Genomic DNA, 16,642 nt, shown 5'->3' with positions numbered 1-16,642 from the left:
TCTACCCGCCCGGCAGAAACTAGGTGGGCATTTAAAATCGCCGGGCGGCTCACTCGCCAAAGTCCACTCTCTTCCCGTAATTTTAACCTGCAGACACCATGGGGTCTGGGATTGGGCCCTGGTGATGTTATCTGGCTCCGATTGCTATTTTAACCGTGGGCTTGAGTGGGTAACTGGGGCCAGAACAGGAGCAAGTGTGATTAGGCTTTTCCCTACCCTGGGCTCCATCCCAGTCACAAGGCATTCCCAAACCCCCTCCCCCACTAACCATTCCATTGGTCTACACCGGGCACCACCTTCCACCTGACTCTGCGTTCCCACCCACCGGTCACACATCCATCGGGAAACTAACCAGGGGCATCTCCGGCCATCTGCTGCCCAAACCCTCATCCAAACCTTTCTCATCTCCAGACTCGACTATTGCAACGCTCTCCTGGCCGGCCTCCCACCTTACACGCTCCGTAAACTTGAGCTCCTCCAAAACTCTGCTGCCCATATCTGAATTCACACCAAGTCCCACTCACCCATCACCCCTGTGCTCGCTGGCCTACAGTGGCTCCCGGTCCGACAATGCCTCGATTTTAAAAGTCTCAGCCGTTTGGAAAATCAGCTCCATTGAGGTACTTTCCAGCTCTATTTCCATGGACTGTAACTCAGGGCAACATTGACGATGTCCCATTCGTAACCCTGCAGAGATCCAACCTAAGGAGACTCACACAGCAGGACTGGCATTGAGTGATAGTGCAGCACCCTGATTCACAGCGAACAGTAAAGCTGCTATATACATGTTACGGACCTTCGAATCGCTCTGCAACTAAAGCCTTTCAAAGAGGAGAAGAGTTTCACAGGGGTGAGCCCCGAAATCCAGCTTTAGAAGCAAGAACACAAAAAGTGGGAGGATGACGTCATTTCCCTGTGGGAAGTCGTGGTTTGAGTGAGAAAGTTCTCACTCACCAGCTCGATAGGGCCAGACCATGAGCCATCTGGCTGGGAAACATGATTGAGATTCCTGGCTACCTCTATATAGCAGACTGCTCCAATCTATAGATTATTAGCTTGTTCCACGGAGAGTGATGAAGAGTCAGAAGGTCAGTGGAATGTATTTGCTTCGTGTGTTCTTTGCTTAAGAATTCATAGCATCACACTAGTTGGTTTATTAACAAAGGTTTAACAATCACACTACACATTACCAATTCATCCACCAGGCTCTCAATCACCTGGCTCATCGTGGATCCCCCGAACCCAACTGGCTGGGATTTTATTGAGTTTTGTGGACATCACGTGACTGGCTAAGCCACTCCCAACTCAACAGCTCTCCAAACCTATGAGCATACTCACAGGTGCATACATTGCAGTCAATGACTTTTTTTAGTCAGGAAAGTCCTGCTGCCCTTTCTTCTCATTGATCTCTTAGTTTGTGAGCACCTTCTTGTAGTTGGTGTTCATGTCTGAGCTGAGAGTTAACAGGTTATCCCACCCTATGTCTATGCAGGGACCACTGGGTGACAATCTGGAATGGGAGCCCTGGCTATTAACCTGAGGGAACCTGAGATCAGTAGTATCATCCTCAGCACCAACTGGGGATTGAATCTGGTTTCTTGCTGGGCTGTATGGCTCAACTACTTACCAGATTGACTTGCTGGGTCATTGGGGAAGCTTCTCAGACCACTGTTTGACAAGAGACAAGAGTCCTCGGAGTGGGTTGTGTACTAGCCAGGGAATGATATGTGGCACAGAGAAAGGAGAATATGGTGCGGTATTTGGGTGTCCATACCAACCTAGGAGATGCAAATTGATTGGAACTAGAAGCAAGCTGAGTCCTGACTGAGATGAAGGGGCTGTAGTCCGTATTCGGTAGGTGGTTCGTAATGTTGATGAAGTACATTGTGCCAGAACTGAAGTAGAGCTTAGTTCTCAGACCACACTGGTGTGGGTTTTATCGTAAGTAAGCAGCCACACAACAGACTGAGGGAAAGATTTGCTGTAACATAGCGTAAGCAGTGAAATGATCGTTGGATCAGTTACTGCATAACATGATCAAGAGTAGACACAGGTTTACAGTAATGCTATTATTATCAAACTTTCATCTGAAAGCATCTCAGTTAAGCAGGCAGACGGAGGAAGAACGCTAGGCAGGTAGTGCAGGAGTCCCCCGCTGAGTCCATCTCGCTTTCCAACCGATATTCTCTTCTGAGCACTGGTGGGGACGATGGTGTCTCTGGGGAGTGCAGCCAGAGCCAAGTCCAAGGCACTATGGGTGGCTCAACTGCACAGGGGGGAGGGACAAAGAATAAAAGAGCTGTAGTGGTAGGGGATTCAATACTTAGGGGAATAAAGAGGCGTTTCTGCAGCCTTGGATGTGGCTCCAGGATGGTATGGTGCCTCCCTGGTGCCAGGGTTAAGGATGTCACAGAGCGGATGTAGGGCATTCTGGGGGGAGAGGGTGAACAGTCAAAGGCCATGGTCCATATCGGGAACAATAACATAGATAGAAAGAGAGACAGGCAGAATTTAGGGAGTTAGGAGAAAGATTAAAGGTTAGGACCTCAAAGGTAGTAATCTCCAGGTCACTACCGCGGTGTGCCACGTGCTAATGAGTACAAGAATAGAAAGATAGAGAGGATGAAGGCGTGGCTGGAGAGTTGGTGCAGGAGAGAGGGCTTTAAATTCCTGAGGGATTGGGACCACTTCTGGGGGAGATGGGACCTGTACAAACCAAACGAGTTGCACCTCAATAGCGCAGGGACCAATATCCTCGCGGGGAGTATTGCTAGTGCTGTTGGGGAGAGTTTAAACTAGCTTGGCAGGGGGATGGGAACCTGAGAACAAATTCAATAGGGAAGGGAGTAAAGCTGAAATTGCAAAGCAAGAATGCAGAAAGTGAATCTGTAAGACAGAGGAAACAAGGGTTAGTAAGTAATAATCAGGGAGGTCTTCCTGTGCTAGAGTCCGCACCTTCTAGGAAGGAGAGGGAGGGGAACCAGTGAGTGTAGAACTGAACCCAGCCAGAGTCCGCACCTTCAGGGAAGGAGAGGGAGGGGAACCAGTGATTGTAAAACTGAACCCAACCAGAGTCAGCACCTTCAGGAGAGGAGAGGGAGGGGAACCAGGGAATGTAGAACTGAACCCAGCCAGAGTCAGCACCTTCAGGGGAGAGGAACCAGTGAGTGTAGGAAAAGGGTACTGAGGTGATGATTAGCCATGATCGTATTGAATGGTGGTGCAGGCTCGAAGGGCTGAATGGCCTACTCCTGCAACTATTTTCTATGCTTCTATGCTTCTATTAAATGGTATATACAAGGGCTGCAGCGAATAAGGTGGATGGACTGAGAGGACAGATAGACATTATAGCTATTACAGAGACATGGCTGAAAGAGGGGCAGGTTTGGCCTCAATATTCCTGATTACAGGATTTTTAGACAGGTCAGAGATGGGGGTAAAAAGGGGGGGAGGTTATGGATTAAAGAAACTATTACAGCTGTGAGGAGGGATGATATGTTAGAGTGATCTTCAAATGAGGCCCTATGGGTCGAACTGAAAAATAAAAAAGGGCGATCACACTGCTGGCCGTGTATTATAGAACCCCAAACAGTGGGAGGGAGTTAGAAGAGTAAATATGTAGGCAAATTTCTGTGAAGTTCAAAAACCATAGGGCAGTAATAGTAGAGATTCTCAACTATCCTAATATTGATTGGGACAAATACAGTGTGAAGGGTATAGAGGGTGCGGAATTCCTAAAATGCATTCAAGAGGACATTTTTAGTCAGTATGTAGCAAGTCCAACACGGGAGGGGGCGGTTCTGGATTTAGTTTGGGGGAATGAAGCTGGGCAGGTGGAAGGTGGGAGAGCACTCGGATGCCAGTGACCATAATTCAGTCAGATTCAAGGTAGTTATGGATAAGGACAAGAATAAACCAGGAATAAAAGTCCCAAATTGGGGAAAGACTACCTTTGCTAAGTTGAGAAGTGATTTGGCCAAAGTGGACTGGAAACAGCTACTTGTGGGTAAATCAGTGTCGTAACAGTGGAAGGCATTCAAGGAGGAGATCTGGAGGGCTCAGGCCAAACATGACCTAAAGAAAAAGGGTAGGAATAACAATTCCAGAGCCCCGTGGATATTTAGGGACTTACAGGGGAGGATAAAGAAAAAAAGGGAAGCTAATGTCATGTACTGACAGCTAAATACTGTAGAATCTTTGGAGGAACATAGAAAGTTCAGAGGTGAAATTAAAAAGATATTAGGAATGCTAAGAGAGAACATGAAAAATTCTTGGCAAGTAAAATCAAGGAAAACCCAAAGATGTTCTATAAATATGTTAAGAGTAAGAGGATAACTAAAGAAAGGGTAGGGCCTATTAGAGATCGTGAGTGTAATCTTTGTGTGGAGGCGGAAGATGTTGGTATGTTTCTTAATGAATACTTTGCGTCTGTTTTCACAAAGGTAAGGGGCAATGCAGATACTGCTATCAAGGAGGATGACATTCTGGATGAAATAAACATAGTGAGAGAGGAGGTATTAAAGTGGATAAGTCCCCAGGCCCGGATGAAATGCATCCCAGGCTGTTGAGCGAAGCAAAAGAGGAACTAGCAGAGGCCTTGACCATCACTTTCCAGTCCTCTTTGGATTTAGGCATGGTGCCGGAGGACTGGAGGACTGCTAATGTGGTACCCTTGTTTAAGATTTTCCGAGGGGAATGTTGCGGTCGGGGCGGGTTAGATCGGCGGATCGGCAACAAGTGGAACGGTAAGGGTGAGGGATTGGGTCACCGCCGGGAAAACTCGGGAGGGCAATTGAGCTAGCAGCGACCATTCTGCCAAAAGTCTCTGGCCACTCCACTCCGCAACGTGGCCGCCGATTTGCGGTGGTAACAGGCCTTAAGGAGAGGGGCCATTTTAGCCCCTTAGTATTTTGTATCGTTATGGTTCTTTACATTGTGTGCTCCTGTATCTTTACAGTTCTATATGTTGAGTGCTCCTATATTTTTGTGTGCAGGTATAACCTGGGGCAAGGTGGTGGCTCTGTACGCTGTAGCTGGAGGACTGGCCATTGACTGTGTGAAGCAGGGGCAGCATGCCATGGTACACACGATAGTCGACTGCTTGGGAGAGTTTGTCCGGAAAACACTAGTGACATGGCTTCGGAGACGGGGCGGATGGGTAAGAGACAATCTTTTCAGCTGCTTTCAATATTTATAGTAATATCGGCCCATCATCAAAATGAATAAGGGGCTTCCCCCCCCACTCCCACCCCTAAATAATATTATTAACTACTGCAATGATTACTGGTCGTGTGACCAAGGCCCAGGTTGATCATTAATCAGCGCTAAGTTAGCTCATCTCATTAGGGCAGTGTTAAGGGCTTCAAGATTGCTTCAATCCCCCTGGAATTAGAGATGGAATAATCAACCCGGGTTCCCACTCCTGATTACAGTCCAATTTCTCCTGCTGGGAAATGCATGTATGACTGCTGGGTGAGGACAGGATTCGCGTGCTGTACAGATACCTGCCCATTTATGAAGAATAGTTATTCGGGTGATGCACCAGAAGGCAGCTGAACCTTTTGGAATTTTAAAATTCTCATTCTTGTGTTCAAATCCCTCCACGGCCTCGCTCCCTCCCTATCTCTATAACCTCCTCTAACCCTCCAAGAACACTGCATTCCTCAAAGGGAATGCACACCCACCTACTTCCTTCATCTTGGTCTCCAGTTGTCTTGGTTAACCCTTGCCACTGGACCAAGGTCTTGCTCTGTCAAGCCCGTGTGCAATTGCCACTCCATGTTAAAAGAATTCATGCACAGGCATCTTCCACCCTTAAAGATGTAGCTCGGGACCTAGAATGTCAGGTCCCTCATTGAAACACCTGTGAACTCATCTTTTGGTGTGGAAGCAAGTCATCCTCGACATGAGGGACTGCCTAATACTAATACTTCCTTCACCCCACCACTTGGGGGCCGTTCCTTCAGCCATATTATCCCTAAGCCCTAGAATTCTATCCCTAAACATTATCTCTCTACCTCTCTCTCCTCCTTTAAGACCCTCCTTAAAACCCACCTCTTTGACCAAGCTTTTAGCCATCCGTCCTAATATTTTATCCTTTGGCTTTGTGTCAATTTTTGTCTGATTACGCTCCTGTGAAGTGCCTTTTCCTATAATAAAAGTGCTATATAAATGCACATTGCTTTTGTTGTTTCCCAGTTCCTGCACACACACAGATCAAAACAGTTAAAATACATTCTTTTGAAGAAAGCAAATAAAATGACTGTTTTTAGAATGAATGTCGTTGTAAAGAGTTGGAAGACATTTTTGAGGATGCAAGTAAAATTGTTAAACCCTGTTTCTGCTGCCCAATGCCAGGTAGAAGTTGGAGTACAGGGTTCCTTTCCTGTTTATCTTCACCCATCCCCCACATAACACCGCATAACATTCTGTTGAAATAGATGTTTCTTCTGTTAACACTTTCTACCCGTCTTACTCTCATGTTTATTCATATCTACTTTCCTGCTCAACTTAACAGCCAGAGGAAATAAAGTATGACCAATACCCCAGAGCAGTCTGGGAGTATAGAATGATCCGGCACTGTAAAAGAAACCTTTGGTATCCAGGAGCTCAGCTGTACAGTGCAGGCAGCATTGTAAAGATCCTGACAGTGCAGCACACGATTACATCGGATATATGGTACAGAAACAGGCCATTCGGCCCAACCAGTCCAACCAGGCTTTTATGTTCCACTCGAACCTCCTCCCGTCTTTCCTCCTCTAAATCTATCTGTATAACCCTCTATTCCTTTCTCCCTCATATGTTTATCTAACCACCTTTAAATGCATCGATATTATTCGCCACAACCCCTCCCTGTGGGAGCAAGTTCCACATTCTCACCATTCTCTGGGTAAAGAAGTTTCTTCTGAATTCCCTATTGGATTTCTTGGTGACTATCTTATATTGATGGCCTCTAGTTATGCTCTTCTCCACAAGTGGAAACATTCTCTCTGTATCCACTCTATCAAAACCTTTTTAAAGACCTCTATTATGTTACCCCTCAGCCTTCTTTTTTTAAGACAAAAGAGACCCAGCCTGTTCATCCTTTCCTGATATGTATACCCTCGCATTTCTGGTATCATCCTTGTAAATCTTCTCTGCACCCTCTCCAGTGCCTCTATATCCTTTTTATAATATGGCATCTAGAACTGTTAAGTGTGGTCTAAACAAGGTTCGATACAGGTTTAGTATGACATCCCTACTTTTCAATTCTATACCTCTAGAAATAAACCCTAATTCCTGGTTTGCCTTTTTTACAGCCTTGTTAACCTGTGTCACAACTTTTAGCGATTTGTGTATGTGTACTCCGAGATCCCTTTGCTTCTCTACCCCACCTAGACTCTCGCCCTCCAAATAATAAGTGACCTCCCTATTTTTCCTAACAAAATGTAATACCTCACATTTATGTTGAAATTCATTTGCTAATTATGTGTCCATTCTGCAAGTTTATTAATGTCCTCCTGTAATTTGTTGCAGTCCTCCTCAGTATTTACAATCCCCCCAATTTTGTGTCAGCCGCAAATTTAGAAATTGTGTTTTTGATTCCAAAGTCTAAATCGTTAATATAAATTATGAACAACAGTGGTCCCAGCACTGATCCTTGTGGAACACCACTACCCACCTTCTGCCACTGTGAATAGCTACCCTTTACCCCTACTCTCTGCTTTCTGTCTTCAAGCCAGCTAGCTATCCATTCTGCCACTTGATCTCGCAGTCTCTGACCTTATTGATTAATCTATTATAGGGTACCTTATCGAAGGCCTTTTGAAAATCTAGATAAATTACATCTACTACATTACCCTCGTCTATTCTCTCTGTTACCTCGTCAAAAAGTTCAATGAGCAGTGCTTGTATAACCTAGTTGTTTAGGGTTTCTGGGATATCTGGATTACACATTGATCCCATTATTCCGCCCTTGCCTCAACTCATCCGCTGCTGAACCTCTAATGCATGCCTTTGTTGCCTCTAGCCTCGACTATTCCAAAGCTCTCCTGGCCGGTCTCCCACCTTGCACCCTCTGTAAATTTGAACTCTGTTGTCCATATCCTAATTTTCACCAAGTCCCGTTCACCCAGCTTGCTCGCTGACCTACATTGGCTCCCGGTCTGGCAAAGCCTCGATTTAAAAATTATCGTCCTTGTTTTCAAATCCCCCCATGGCCTTTGCCCTTCCCTTCAGCTGCCTAGGCCCTAAGCTCTGGCATTCTCTCCCTAAACCTCGACCTCTCTCGCCTCCTTTAAGTTGCTCCTTTAAACCTACCTCTTTGACCAAGCTTTTGGTCACATGCCCTAATAGCTCCTTATGTGGCCCGGTGTCAAATTTTGTTTGATTACGCTCCTGTGAAGCGCCTTGGGATGTTTTACTCAGTTAAAGTCGCTATATAAATGCAAGTTGTTGTTCAGTGTTAACACAGAACTATAGTGTAGGGCTCAGCACATGTGTAAGCAGATGCAATTCCTTGTACTCATCCCCAGCTTATTCTATACTTGCTATTTAAATGGTGCTGTTGTTATCTGATACTTAAGCAAAATGGTGTCTTTTTACTTCAAACCCGAGTAACGCGACAAGAGAATAAAGTATTTAGAAATCGAATTCTGCAGTTCTGTGCCCAATCAGATGGTGTTTAATCATTCTCATCTGTTCTGACCCTAGGCTGACATCACAAAGTCTGTGGTTAGTAATGATCCGAGCATCCGTGATCATTGGCTGATATCTGCCGTCTGTACCTGTGGGCACTTCCTCAAAGCGATCTTCTTTTTCCTCCTACGGGAGCGATGATTCCACCTGGGAAGATGTGGCCGCCGTTAACGGCTCTCCTCTTTAACACCAGACAGAATTCTCTGCATGCCTGAACTCACAGCAGCAATTGGAAACACATTCTGAACTTGACGGACTGCGATATGAATCCTTCCAGAGTCTTCGGGTGAACGGGGAACGTGCAGCTAAACATCCGGCAGAAACTGTGACATCAAACTTCTACTGACTCCTTTCTCCCAATGGTCTCGATTGCTAGATGAGAAAAGTATGATCTGTCCGATAATCAGCATTGAAAAGGAGCAAGCTCAGTTTGCTTGCAAGTGAAACGTTCGGACAGGAGCAGCCAGTTTGCAGAATTAGGAATGAACATGAATGCGGTGAAGTTTTTAAGCTGCTGTTCCTCCATCTTTGATTCTACAAACTAGCTGCACATGGATGAATTACTAGCTGGCAAGATAAATCCAGGAAAATACTAGTTTAAAATGCAAGACTGAACAGTAACCCAGACATTAGCAAACATTCGGTGGATTTTGGGAAGATCCTCTCTCCTGATGACCAGATTCTGTTGTCAATTTAGACCCAGCTTAAGATTTTTGTACAACTTTAGGAAAAAAAGTATTCTACTATTCTGGTGTTTACACGGGTTGTAGGCATGTTACAAAGATTGTTTCTTCCATTTGTATAAAGAACTATTCAGGCTAATGACTGTGGTGGGAGTAATCTTTCCAGCACAAATCTTGTGACAGGACGTCACAGTTTCAGGTACTTTGTAAAAGTGTTTTCTCTGTCTCGAGCATTTCGTAGTATTTACCATAATTGGATTTTATATCCTCCAATCCACAAACAATGCTTTTATTTCATAGGCTGCCCGTCAGAGTTCCGTGATACTGATGTTAACCAGGATCACAAGGATAAATACAGACATTACAACCAGCTCGTCTTTCCATTCAAACCTGGCCCCAGAAATTCAATGGTGCGCGCTGGATTTCAGGCACCTAAGTCTGCAATATGGCAGACAGGCAGTGTGCACTTATTTCTAGCCGGCAGCACGCCTCCTGCCATTCCGGTGTAAGCAGAAAAATAGGCATCCCAAGCCTGTGCCTAAAACTGGTGTTAGACCTTTGTACGGGTGCGGCATCGAGAATCGGAACCCTCGGGACCGATGCCCTTCCAGATTCTGGGCTTTTCTGGCCTTTAGATTGTCCTTCTGATGTCAAGGTTCGGGTATCTCCAGATTTCGGAATGTCGGGTGGGGGGGGAGGTCACCAGCCCCGTCGATGAGGTCGTCGGGCAGGGCCCCACCGTGGAGAAGGTGTTCGGGCGGGCCTCATCGCGGAGGAGGTGTTCGGGCGGGGGCCCACCATGGAGAAGGTGTTCGGGCGGGCCCATCGCAGAGGTGGTGTTCTGGCGTGGCTCCTCAGTGGAGGAGGCGTTCGGGCGGACCCCATCGCGGAGGAGGTGTTCGGGCGTGGCCCCATGGTGGAGGTGTTCAGGCGGGGCCCATCCCGGAGGAGGTGTTCGGGTGGGCCCCATCGTGGAGGAGGTGTTCGGGTGGGCCGGCGAGGAGGCCCTGATTTAAGGGCAGCGGCGGTGAGTGAGACGAGGGGCGGTGAGGCAAGGCACGAGATCGGGCAGCGGCAGGGCCCCGAAGTCGGTGGGTCTGGATTTGGGAACATTTTACGGATTCCGGACGACACTGCCACCCATCAGTCCGGATTCCGGAACTCCGGAGTTTCGACGCTGCACCTGTATATGCAAAAAGGGGACCTAACACCTGTTTGAGGTGGGGCCCGTCTCGGAGGAGGTGTTCAGGCGGGCCCCATCACGGAGGAGGTGGTAGTTGGTGCCGGGCTGGCTGCGTTCAGGAAAACCAGGTCTACATGCGGCCTAACCAGAGGTCCTTAAAGGGACCGATGCAACCCACCATCAGCAAGGTTAAGGTTTAATTTTAACAATACTTACCTGAATGTGGAGCCGAGAAGTTTACTCAAGATTACATAAGGCCTGAAATTCCGGTTGGAGGCTTCTGTCGGACGAATACCTCCGAGCCGAATTTACCTGGTGGTCCGGGAGGAGCGTATGATTCCGGTGGGGAGGCCTTCTCTTCCCGCGCTGCGGAGCGCGCTCCTGTCCTCCAGGTTCCCACGGAGACGGTGCAGTCACGTGTGACTGCTCAACCAATCAGGTACAGGATTCTCCTTAATAGCAACGGGAACTCGTATCTACAAGTTCTTACTGCCATTAATGAGAAAAAAAATCCAAACACAACATAAAAACTAAAAAACACATTTCACATAATTAAAATTAATTTAAATTAGAGTTAATAAATGTGAAAAAATATATATTCCGATTTTTAAAAAAGGTTTGTAATTAGAGTTTAAAATAAAGTTACCAATTGGCAGGGTTTTTAACATAAGATTGTGTTTTTTAATGTTATTTTTATATGTTTTAAAATTCTTACGCTGGTAAAAGTGGGCTATGCACCTTTTGCTGGGCAAGAGATGGGCAAATACCGCAATCCTGCCCGCGCGACTGTCCTGGCTGCCCGAGCTGTGTTGGATCTGTCAGGCTAGAACTTGACAGATCGGGAAAGCCGGTTCATGGCGTATGTGCATCGCGCGGCAAAAATGGCTTTTGCGATGCCTCCTGGGTCCGTACACACCGGGGAGGCTGGGATTTCAGGCTCAATGAATTTACAGCCCAGAAACAGGCCATTCGGCCCAACCAGTCCATTCAACGTGGTGCTCCTCCTATCTCCACTCCAGTCCTGCAGACTCTAGCCAACTCCCAGTCTTCTTACCCACCCCCGGCTTCCTCACCCACCTGATCTCCCCCCCCCCCCAGTCTCCGTCTCCTCCCCCCCCCCCCCCCCCCCGGTCTCCCCACCCCCGTCCCCCCATCCCCGGTCTGCGCGCCTCCCCCTCCTCCCCCGGTCTCCCCCACCCCCAGTCTGCTCGCGCTCCCAGTCTCCCCACCTCCGGTCTGCTTGCGCCCCCAGTCCGCTCACCCCCTGTCCCCCCACCCCCAGTCTGCTCACCCATTGGTCTCCCCACCCCCAGTCTCCCCCGCCCCTGGTCTCCCCACCCCCGGTCTCCCCCACCCCCGGTCTGCTCACCCATCGGTCTCCCCACCCCCAGTCTCCCCCAACCCTGGTCTACCCACCCCCAGTCTCCCCCACCCCTGGTCTCCCCCACCCCCGGTCTGCTCACCCATCGGTCTCCCCACCCCCAGTCTCCCCCACCCCCGGTCTGCTCACCCCCGGTCTCCCCACCCCCAGTCTCCCCCCCCACCCCGCCCCCGGTCTCCCCCCTCCGCCCCCCCCCCCCCAGGTCTCCTTCCCCTTTAAGCACTCACTTACCACAGCCGCTACCCAAACGCAGCGGCCTTAAATTCCGAGCCCCTTTGCCGGTGAGCTGCCTGGGGACGCCGGGCTGAAGCCTGCAGCTCACCAGTCTCAACTAACTGAGACCTGAGGCCCAGTTTTAGGTACAGTAGCAAATACATAATTACCGAGACTTCCTAAACCTCTGTGCGAAGACATAACGTGGGGGCCTGTGAGACTCCACTTTGTGCATCAACGATTCCTGGGTTTCTTCACAAAAACACATGGCTTCTCATCCCACCTACCTCCCCATCACTTCCATATCTTGTCTTTGCATCTGAATTATTTATATTTAAATAATTACTTATTATTTTTTATTTTTTTATCTTGTATTATTATGCATTATATTATGAATTACAATAATGCTCCAAATCCTTTCGAAATACTTTTACAATAACTGCTCTCCCTCTCTCTCTGCAGACAACAATCTCCACCTCACCGCTCAGCAACACTCTCTCACTCTTCTCTGCGCATGCGCAGGGTGAACTCTGATCCCGAAATCGCGGGAGAATGCCCGCGCATGCGCAGAGAAAGAAATTAATGCTGGTTACTAGGGGTCTGCTTGCCTTTGTAAAGATCGGCGACTCCGAGGGACTTTGCCACTGCTCGCTCCGGCCCGCTACCGCTGAATACCGCTACCGCTGAGAATCAACAGGCTAAAATCGCGGGAGCGCGCCGTAGCGGTATTCCGCCGGTTCGAAAGACGCAACCGCCGGAACACCGCTAAGATTCAGGCGGGAGCGATCTGGATGCACATTCGAGTCCAGAATGTTCTTCCATCAATTCCAAAAAGCAGTAAGCACTATGTCGTCAGACAATTTGTGTTCAGGCTTATACTAATAGTCAAATTTCTTTATAAATAAAATGCTACACAGAAAAGACATTGCAAGCTATTGATTGTGCAAACACTTTAAGAACAATAAAGGTAGAATCAATCAGTGCACGAGTTTAAAATGTCTTCTTCAGATGTATTTCTTACAGTCTAATAACCTGCTTTGGAAGCAGTAATCTGTTGATCCAGGGGTTGATTTGAACTCGCAGCGGGTTTCGGGTGGGGCAAATGTAAAATGCACTCACAGGCCTAAGCTTGAGGCCTGAGAGATTTTAACTCCCACGCCTCACCTGCATGCCCAAACAGGTAGAAAGCAGCAGCTGGCAGGTGGGTGGGAGAGCTTGTTCGGGCGGCCCGAAGTGACTGGCTGCTGGTCATAGTAAGCAATATAGTAAGCGTGTCAGCCCCGACTTGCGAGAGACCATCAGCAGCAGGTCGGGGTCATAAAAGGAGCGGTGAGCAGCGGCCATGGGTAGCGTGGAGCGTACCACTTCAAGGTACAGCGCGAGCTGGTGCAGGAGAACGACAGCAGCGAAGAGTGAGGTCATCAAGGTCCAGGTCGGTGATTGGAGCGTGGGCAGGTACAGCAGGAGCGGAGAGGTCAGGGCGAAGGAGCAGCGAGAGAATGTGTAGAGCGGGACCCGGGAGTGGCGAGAGTTCGGGGCCAGAAGAGGCGAGGGCCCAGGGTCAGCATGGGCCAGCCCACACCGCGATATGTGTGCACACTAGGTCCGTGCAGCAGAGCTGGTCTCCAGTCGTCTTGGTTAATCCTTGCCACTGGACCAAGGCCTAGCTCTGTCAAGCCCGTGTGGTGGCTGGTGTGCAACGGCCACCACACATTTAAAAAAATCCACGCACAGGCATCTTCCACCCTTCACGATGTAGTTAAGGACCTGGAACATTAGGTCCTTCATTGAAACACCTGTGAACTCATCCCTTTTTGGCGTGGAAGCAAGTCATCCTCATTTCGAGGGACCGCCTATGATGATGATGATAGTAAGCAAGGTGAGATAGTAGTGAGTTAGAATATTAACAGATAGGTACAGCAATTATAGGGTTAACCTGCTCAAATCCAGCTCTATTCAGAAAAAGGCTGTGAAACCCGTGAGAAAGGAATGTTAGGTGGTGGCCAGACACCACCTTATCTATGAAGAGTTTGGGAGGAGTGGAGGTTTGAGGGTGAGCCATGTGCAAAGTGATAACACAGTAGTCTTACAGGACCAGCGTGACCGCTCAAGTGTGTGAAATGTCCAGCGAAAAATAAACACATAGGGCTCGAAATTCAGTTTCTACCGCCCCCCCCCCCCCCCCCCCCCCGTTACCGCGCGTGGGAGACGGCTAACAGGCGGCAAAAGCCCACCTTCGACGGTAAGCGGTGTCTGGCCTGCGCAGAAATTCAGTCGGCTCTTTGGCAGGGGCGCCGAGAGCTAACACTGGGCCGGCCAACGCCACCCATGTAGTGACGTCATCCAGCGTGCAGCGCCTCCTTCGCGCCTCTATGACGATATTTAGTTTGAACATCAACCTTCCCGACAGGTCTTCTTACAGCCTGGAAATAGTCAACAGCGGGACTTGGGCGGAATTGGCCAGAGAGCAAGGTCAGTGTTTTTCGTTAGTTTTTTCCTTCAGTTTTTCATTAGTTGTAACAGTGGGGAAGTTTGTGTGTGTGGGTCGGAGAAGTATGAGTTTTTTTTCCTGTTTCCCAGCTAGCATGGCGGCAGCCTCCTAATGCTAGATTCAGTCGGCCTCTTGAGCTCCCGCCCGAGGGTCAGTGTGCATCGCCACCATTTAGCGCTGCTCTCTCATCTTTGGGCGTAAACACTGAATTCGGCAGCTGGAGTCTGCACCTAACGTCCGGCGGTTAAAAACAGCACTCGGGCAGTGACACCACCTAAAAAACGGCAGGACCCAATTTCGAGCCCATAAAATTGCGGTGCGTGAGATCGGAAGGTAGTTCACAAGACCCAGGGTGTACTCATGTACTAACCGCATATGCAGCCAACATACTTGCGTTTTAATCTTGTATACCAACACTGTCGTCACCGTATGCATTGTGCAATATGTGATACACTGGTAAACCTTAGGAACTCTAAATAGTTTTGCATAGGCTACCATGAGTGGTCAGAGGATTCAGCTCCAAATCCCTGATGAGTTCTTTACTTGTGAGTATACACTAGTACCAACCGAATAAGTACTGTGTATATTAGATTTGTATTGATTTGATCAATAAAAAGTATTAATCAGAAGATTCTATCTCTTGAGCCCACAAGTCTGCATTAAAAGTAAAAGCATAAGGATTGTCATAAGAGCATAAGAAATAGGAACAGGAGTAGGCCATACGGCCCCTCGAGCCTGCTCCGCCATTTAATACGATCATGGCTGATCTGATCATGGACTCGGCTCCACTTCCCTGCCCGCTCCCCATAACCCCTTATCCCCTTATCATTTAAGAAACTATCAATTTCTGTCTTAAATTTATTCAATGACCCAGCTTCCACAGCTCTCTGAGGCAGCAAATTCCACAGATTTGCAACTCTCTGAGAGAAGACATTTCTCCTCATCTCAGTTTTAAATGGACGGCCCCTTATTCTAACCTTATGCCCTCTAGTTCTAGTCTCCCCCATCAGTGGAAACATCCTCTCTGCATCCACCTTGTCAAGCCCCCCCATAATCTTATACGTTTCGTCCTAAGACAATCAGAGGAAGACTCGTTGTCAAGCAGCTAAGTTGTGGAAGGGAGTCTGGGGTAAGGAAGGCCATCCTCCTGGCCCCACTGGTCTCCTTCCCCCCCCCCCGACCCCCCCCAACAGCTGCCGACCTGCCTTTACCAGGCAGGAAAGCCTCTGCAGTTTCCCCGCTCAAGCCCGGGTTAAAGTCCAATTGGGGTCCCACATGGCAGGACAGCTCGGTCACGTGATATGCTCCTCCTGTACCATGTGGGAACACGGGGACAACACCAGTGTCCCTGACGACTACATGTGCGGGAAGTGTGTCCACCTCCGGCTACTGACAGACCGCGTTGCGGAATTGGAGCTGAAGGTGGATTCACTCTGGAGCATCCACGATGCTGAGAATGACGTGAGTATCACGTGTAGCGAGTTGGTCTTACCGCAGGAGAAGGGTCCACAGCCAGCGAGGGAATGGAAGACCAGCAGGAAGAGTAGTGCAAAGAAGGTAGTGCAGGGGTCCCCTGTGGTCATCCCCCTGCAAAACAGATACACTGCTTTGAGTGCTGTTGAGGGGGATGACTCATCAGGAGTGGGCAGCAGCAGCCAAGTTCATGGCACCGTGGCTGGCTCTGTTGCACAGGAGGGCAGGAAAAAGAGTGGGCGAGCGATAGTGATAGGGGATTCAATTGTAAGGGGAATAGATAGGCGTTTCTGCGGCCGCAACCGAGACTCCAGGATGGTATGTTGCCTCCCTGGTGCAAGGGTCAAGGATGTCTCGGAGCGGGTGCAGGACATTCTAAAAAGGGAGGGAGAACAGCCAGTTGTCGTGGTGCACGTTGGTACCAATGACATAGGTAAAAAAAGGGATGAGTTCCTACGAAATGAATTTAAGGAGCTAGGAGCTAAATTAAAAAGTAGGACCTCAAAAGTAGTAATCTCAGGATTGCTACCAGTGCCACGTGC

General features: G+C 48.6%; 1 protein-coding gene across 5 annotated transcripts in view; it reads left to right on the top strand.

Annotated features, from left to right (window-relative positions):
• Window positions 1-10,001, top strand: part of LOC139265800 (bcl-2-related ovarian killer protein-like) — a 105,069-nt gene extending 95,068 nt beyond the window's left edge. For all 5 annotated transcript variants that reach the window (XM_070883237.1, XM_070883238.1, XM_070883241.1 and 2 more), the window contains 2 exons: window positions 4,995-5,158; window positions 8,692-10,001. In XM_070883237.1, the coding sequence (XP_070739338.1) occupies window positions 4,995-5,158; window positions 8,692-8,817 (290 nt within the window). In that variant the 3' untranslated portion in view covers window positions 8,818-10,001. The remainder of the gene's footprint in view (window positions 1-4,994; window positions 5,159-8,691) is intronic.
• The last annotated feature ends 6,641 nt before the right edge of the window (window positions 10,002-16,642 follow it).

Source organism: Pristiophorus japonicus, chromosome 6 (assembly GCF_044704955.1).
Source record: "Pristiophorus japonicus isolate sPriJap1 chromosome 6, sPriJap1.hap1, whole genome shotgun sequence".
Classification (NCBI taxonomy): domain Eukaryota; kingdom Metazoa; phylum Chordata; class Chondrichthyes; family Pristiophoridae; genus Pristiophorus; species Pristiophorus japonicus.
Note: the sequence above shows the minus strand (reverse complement) of the source record. Positions and strands in the feature narration are given on the sequence as shown.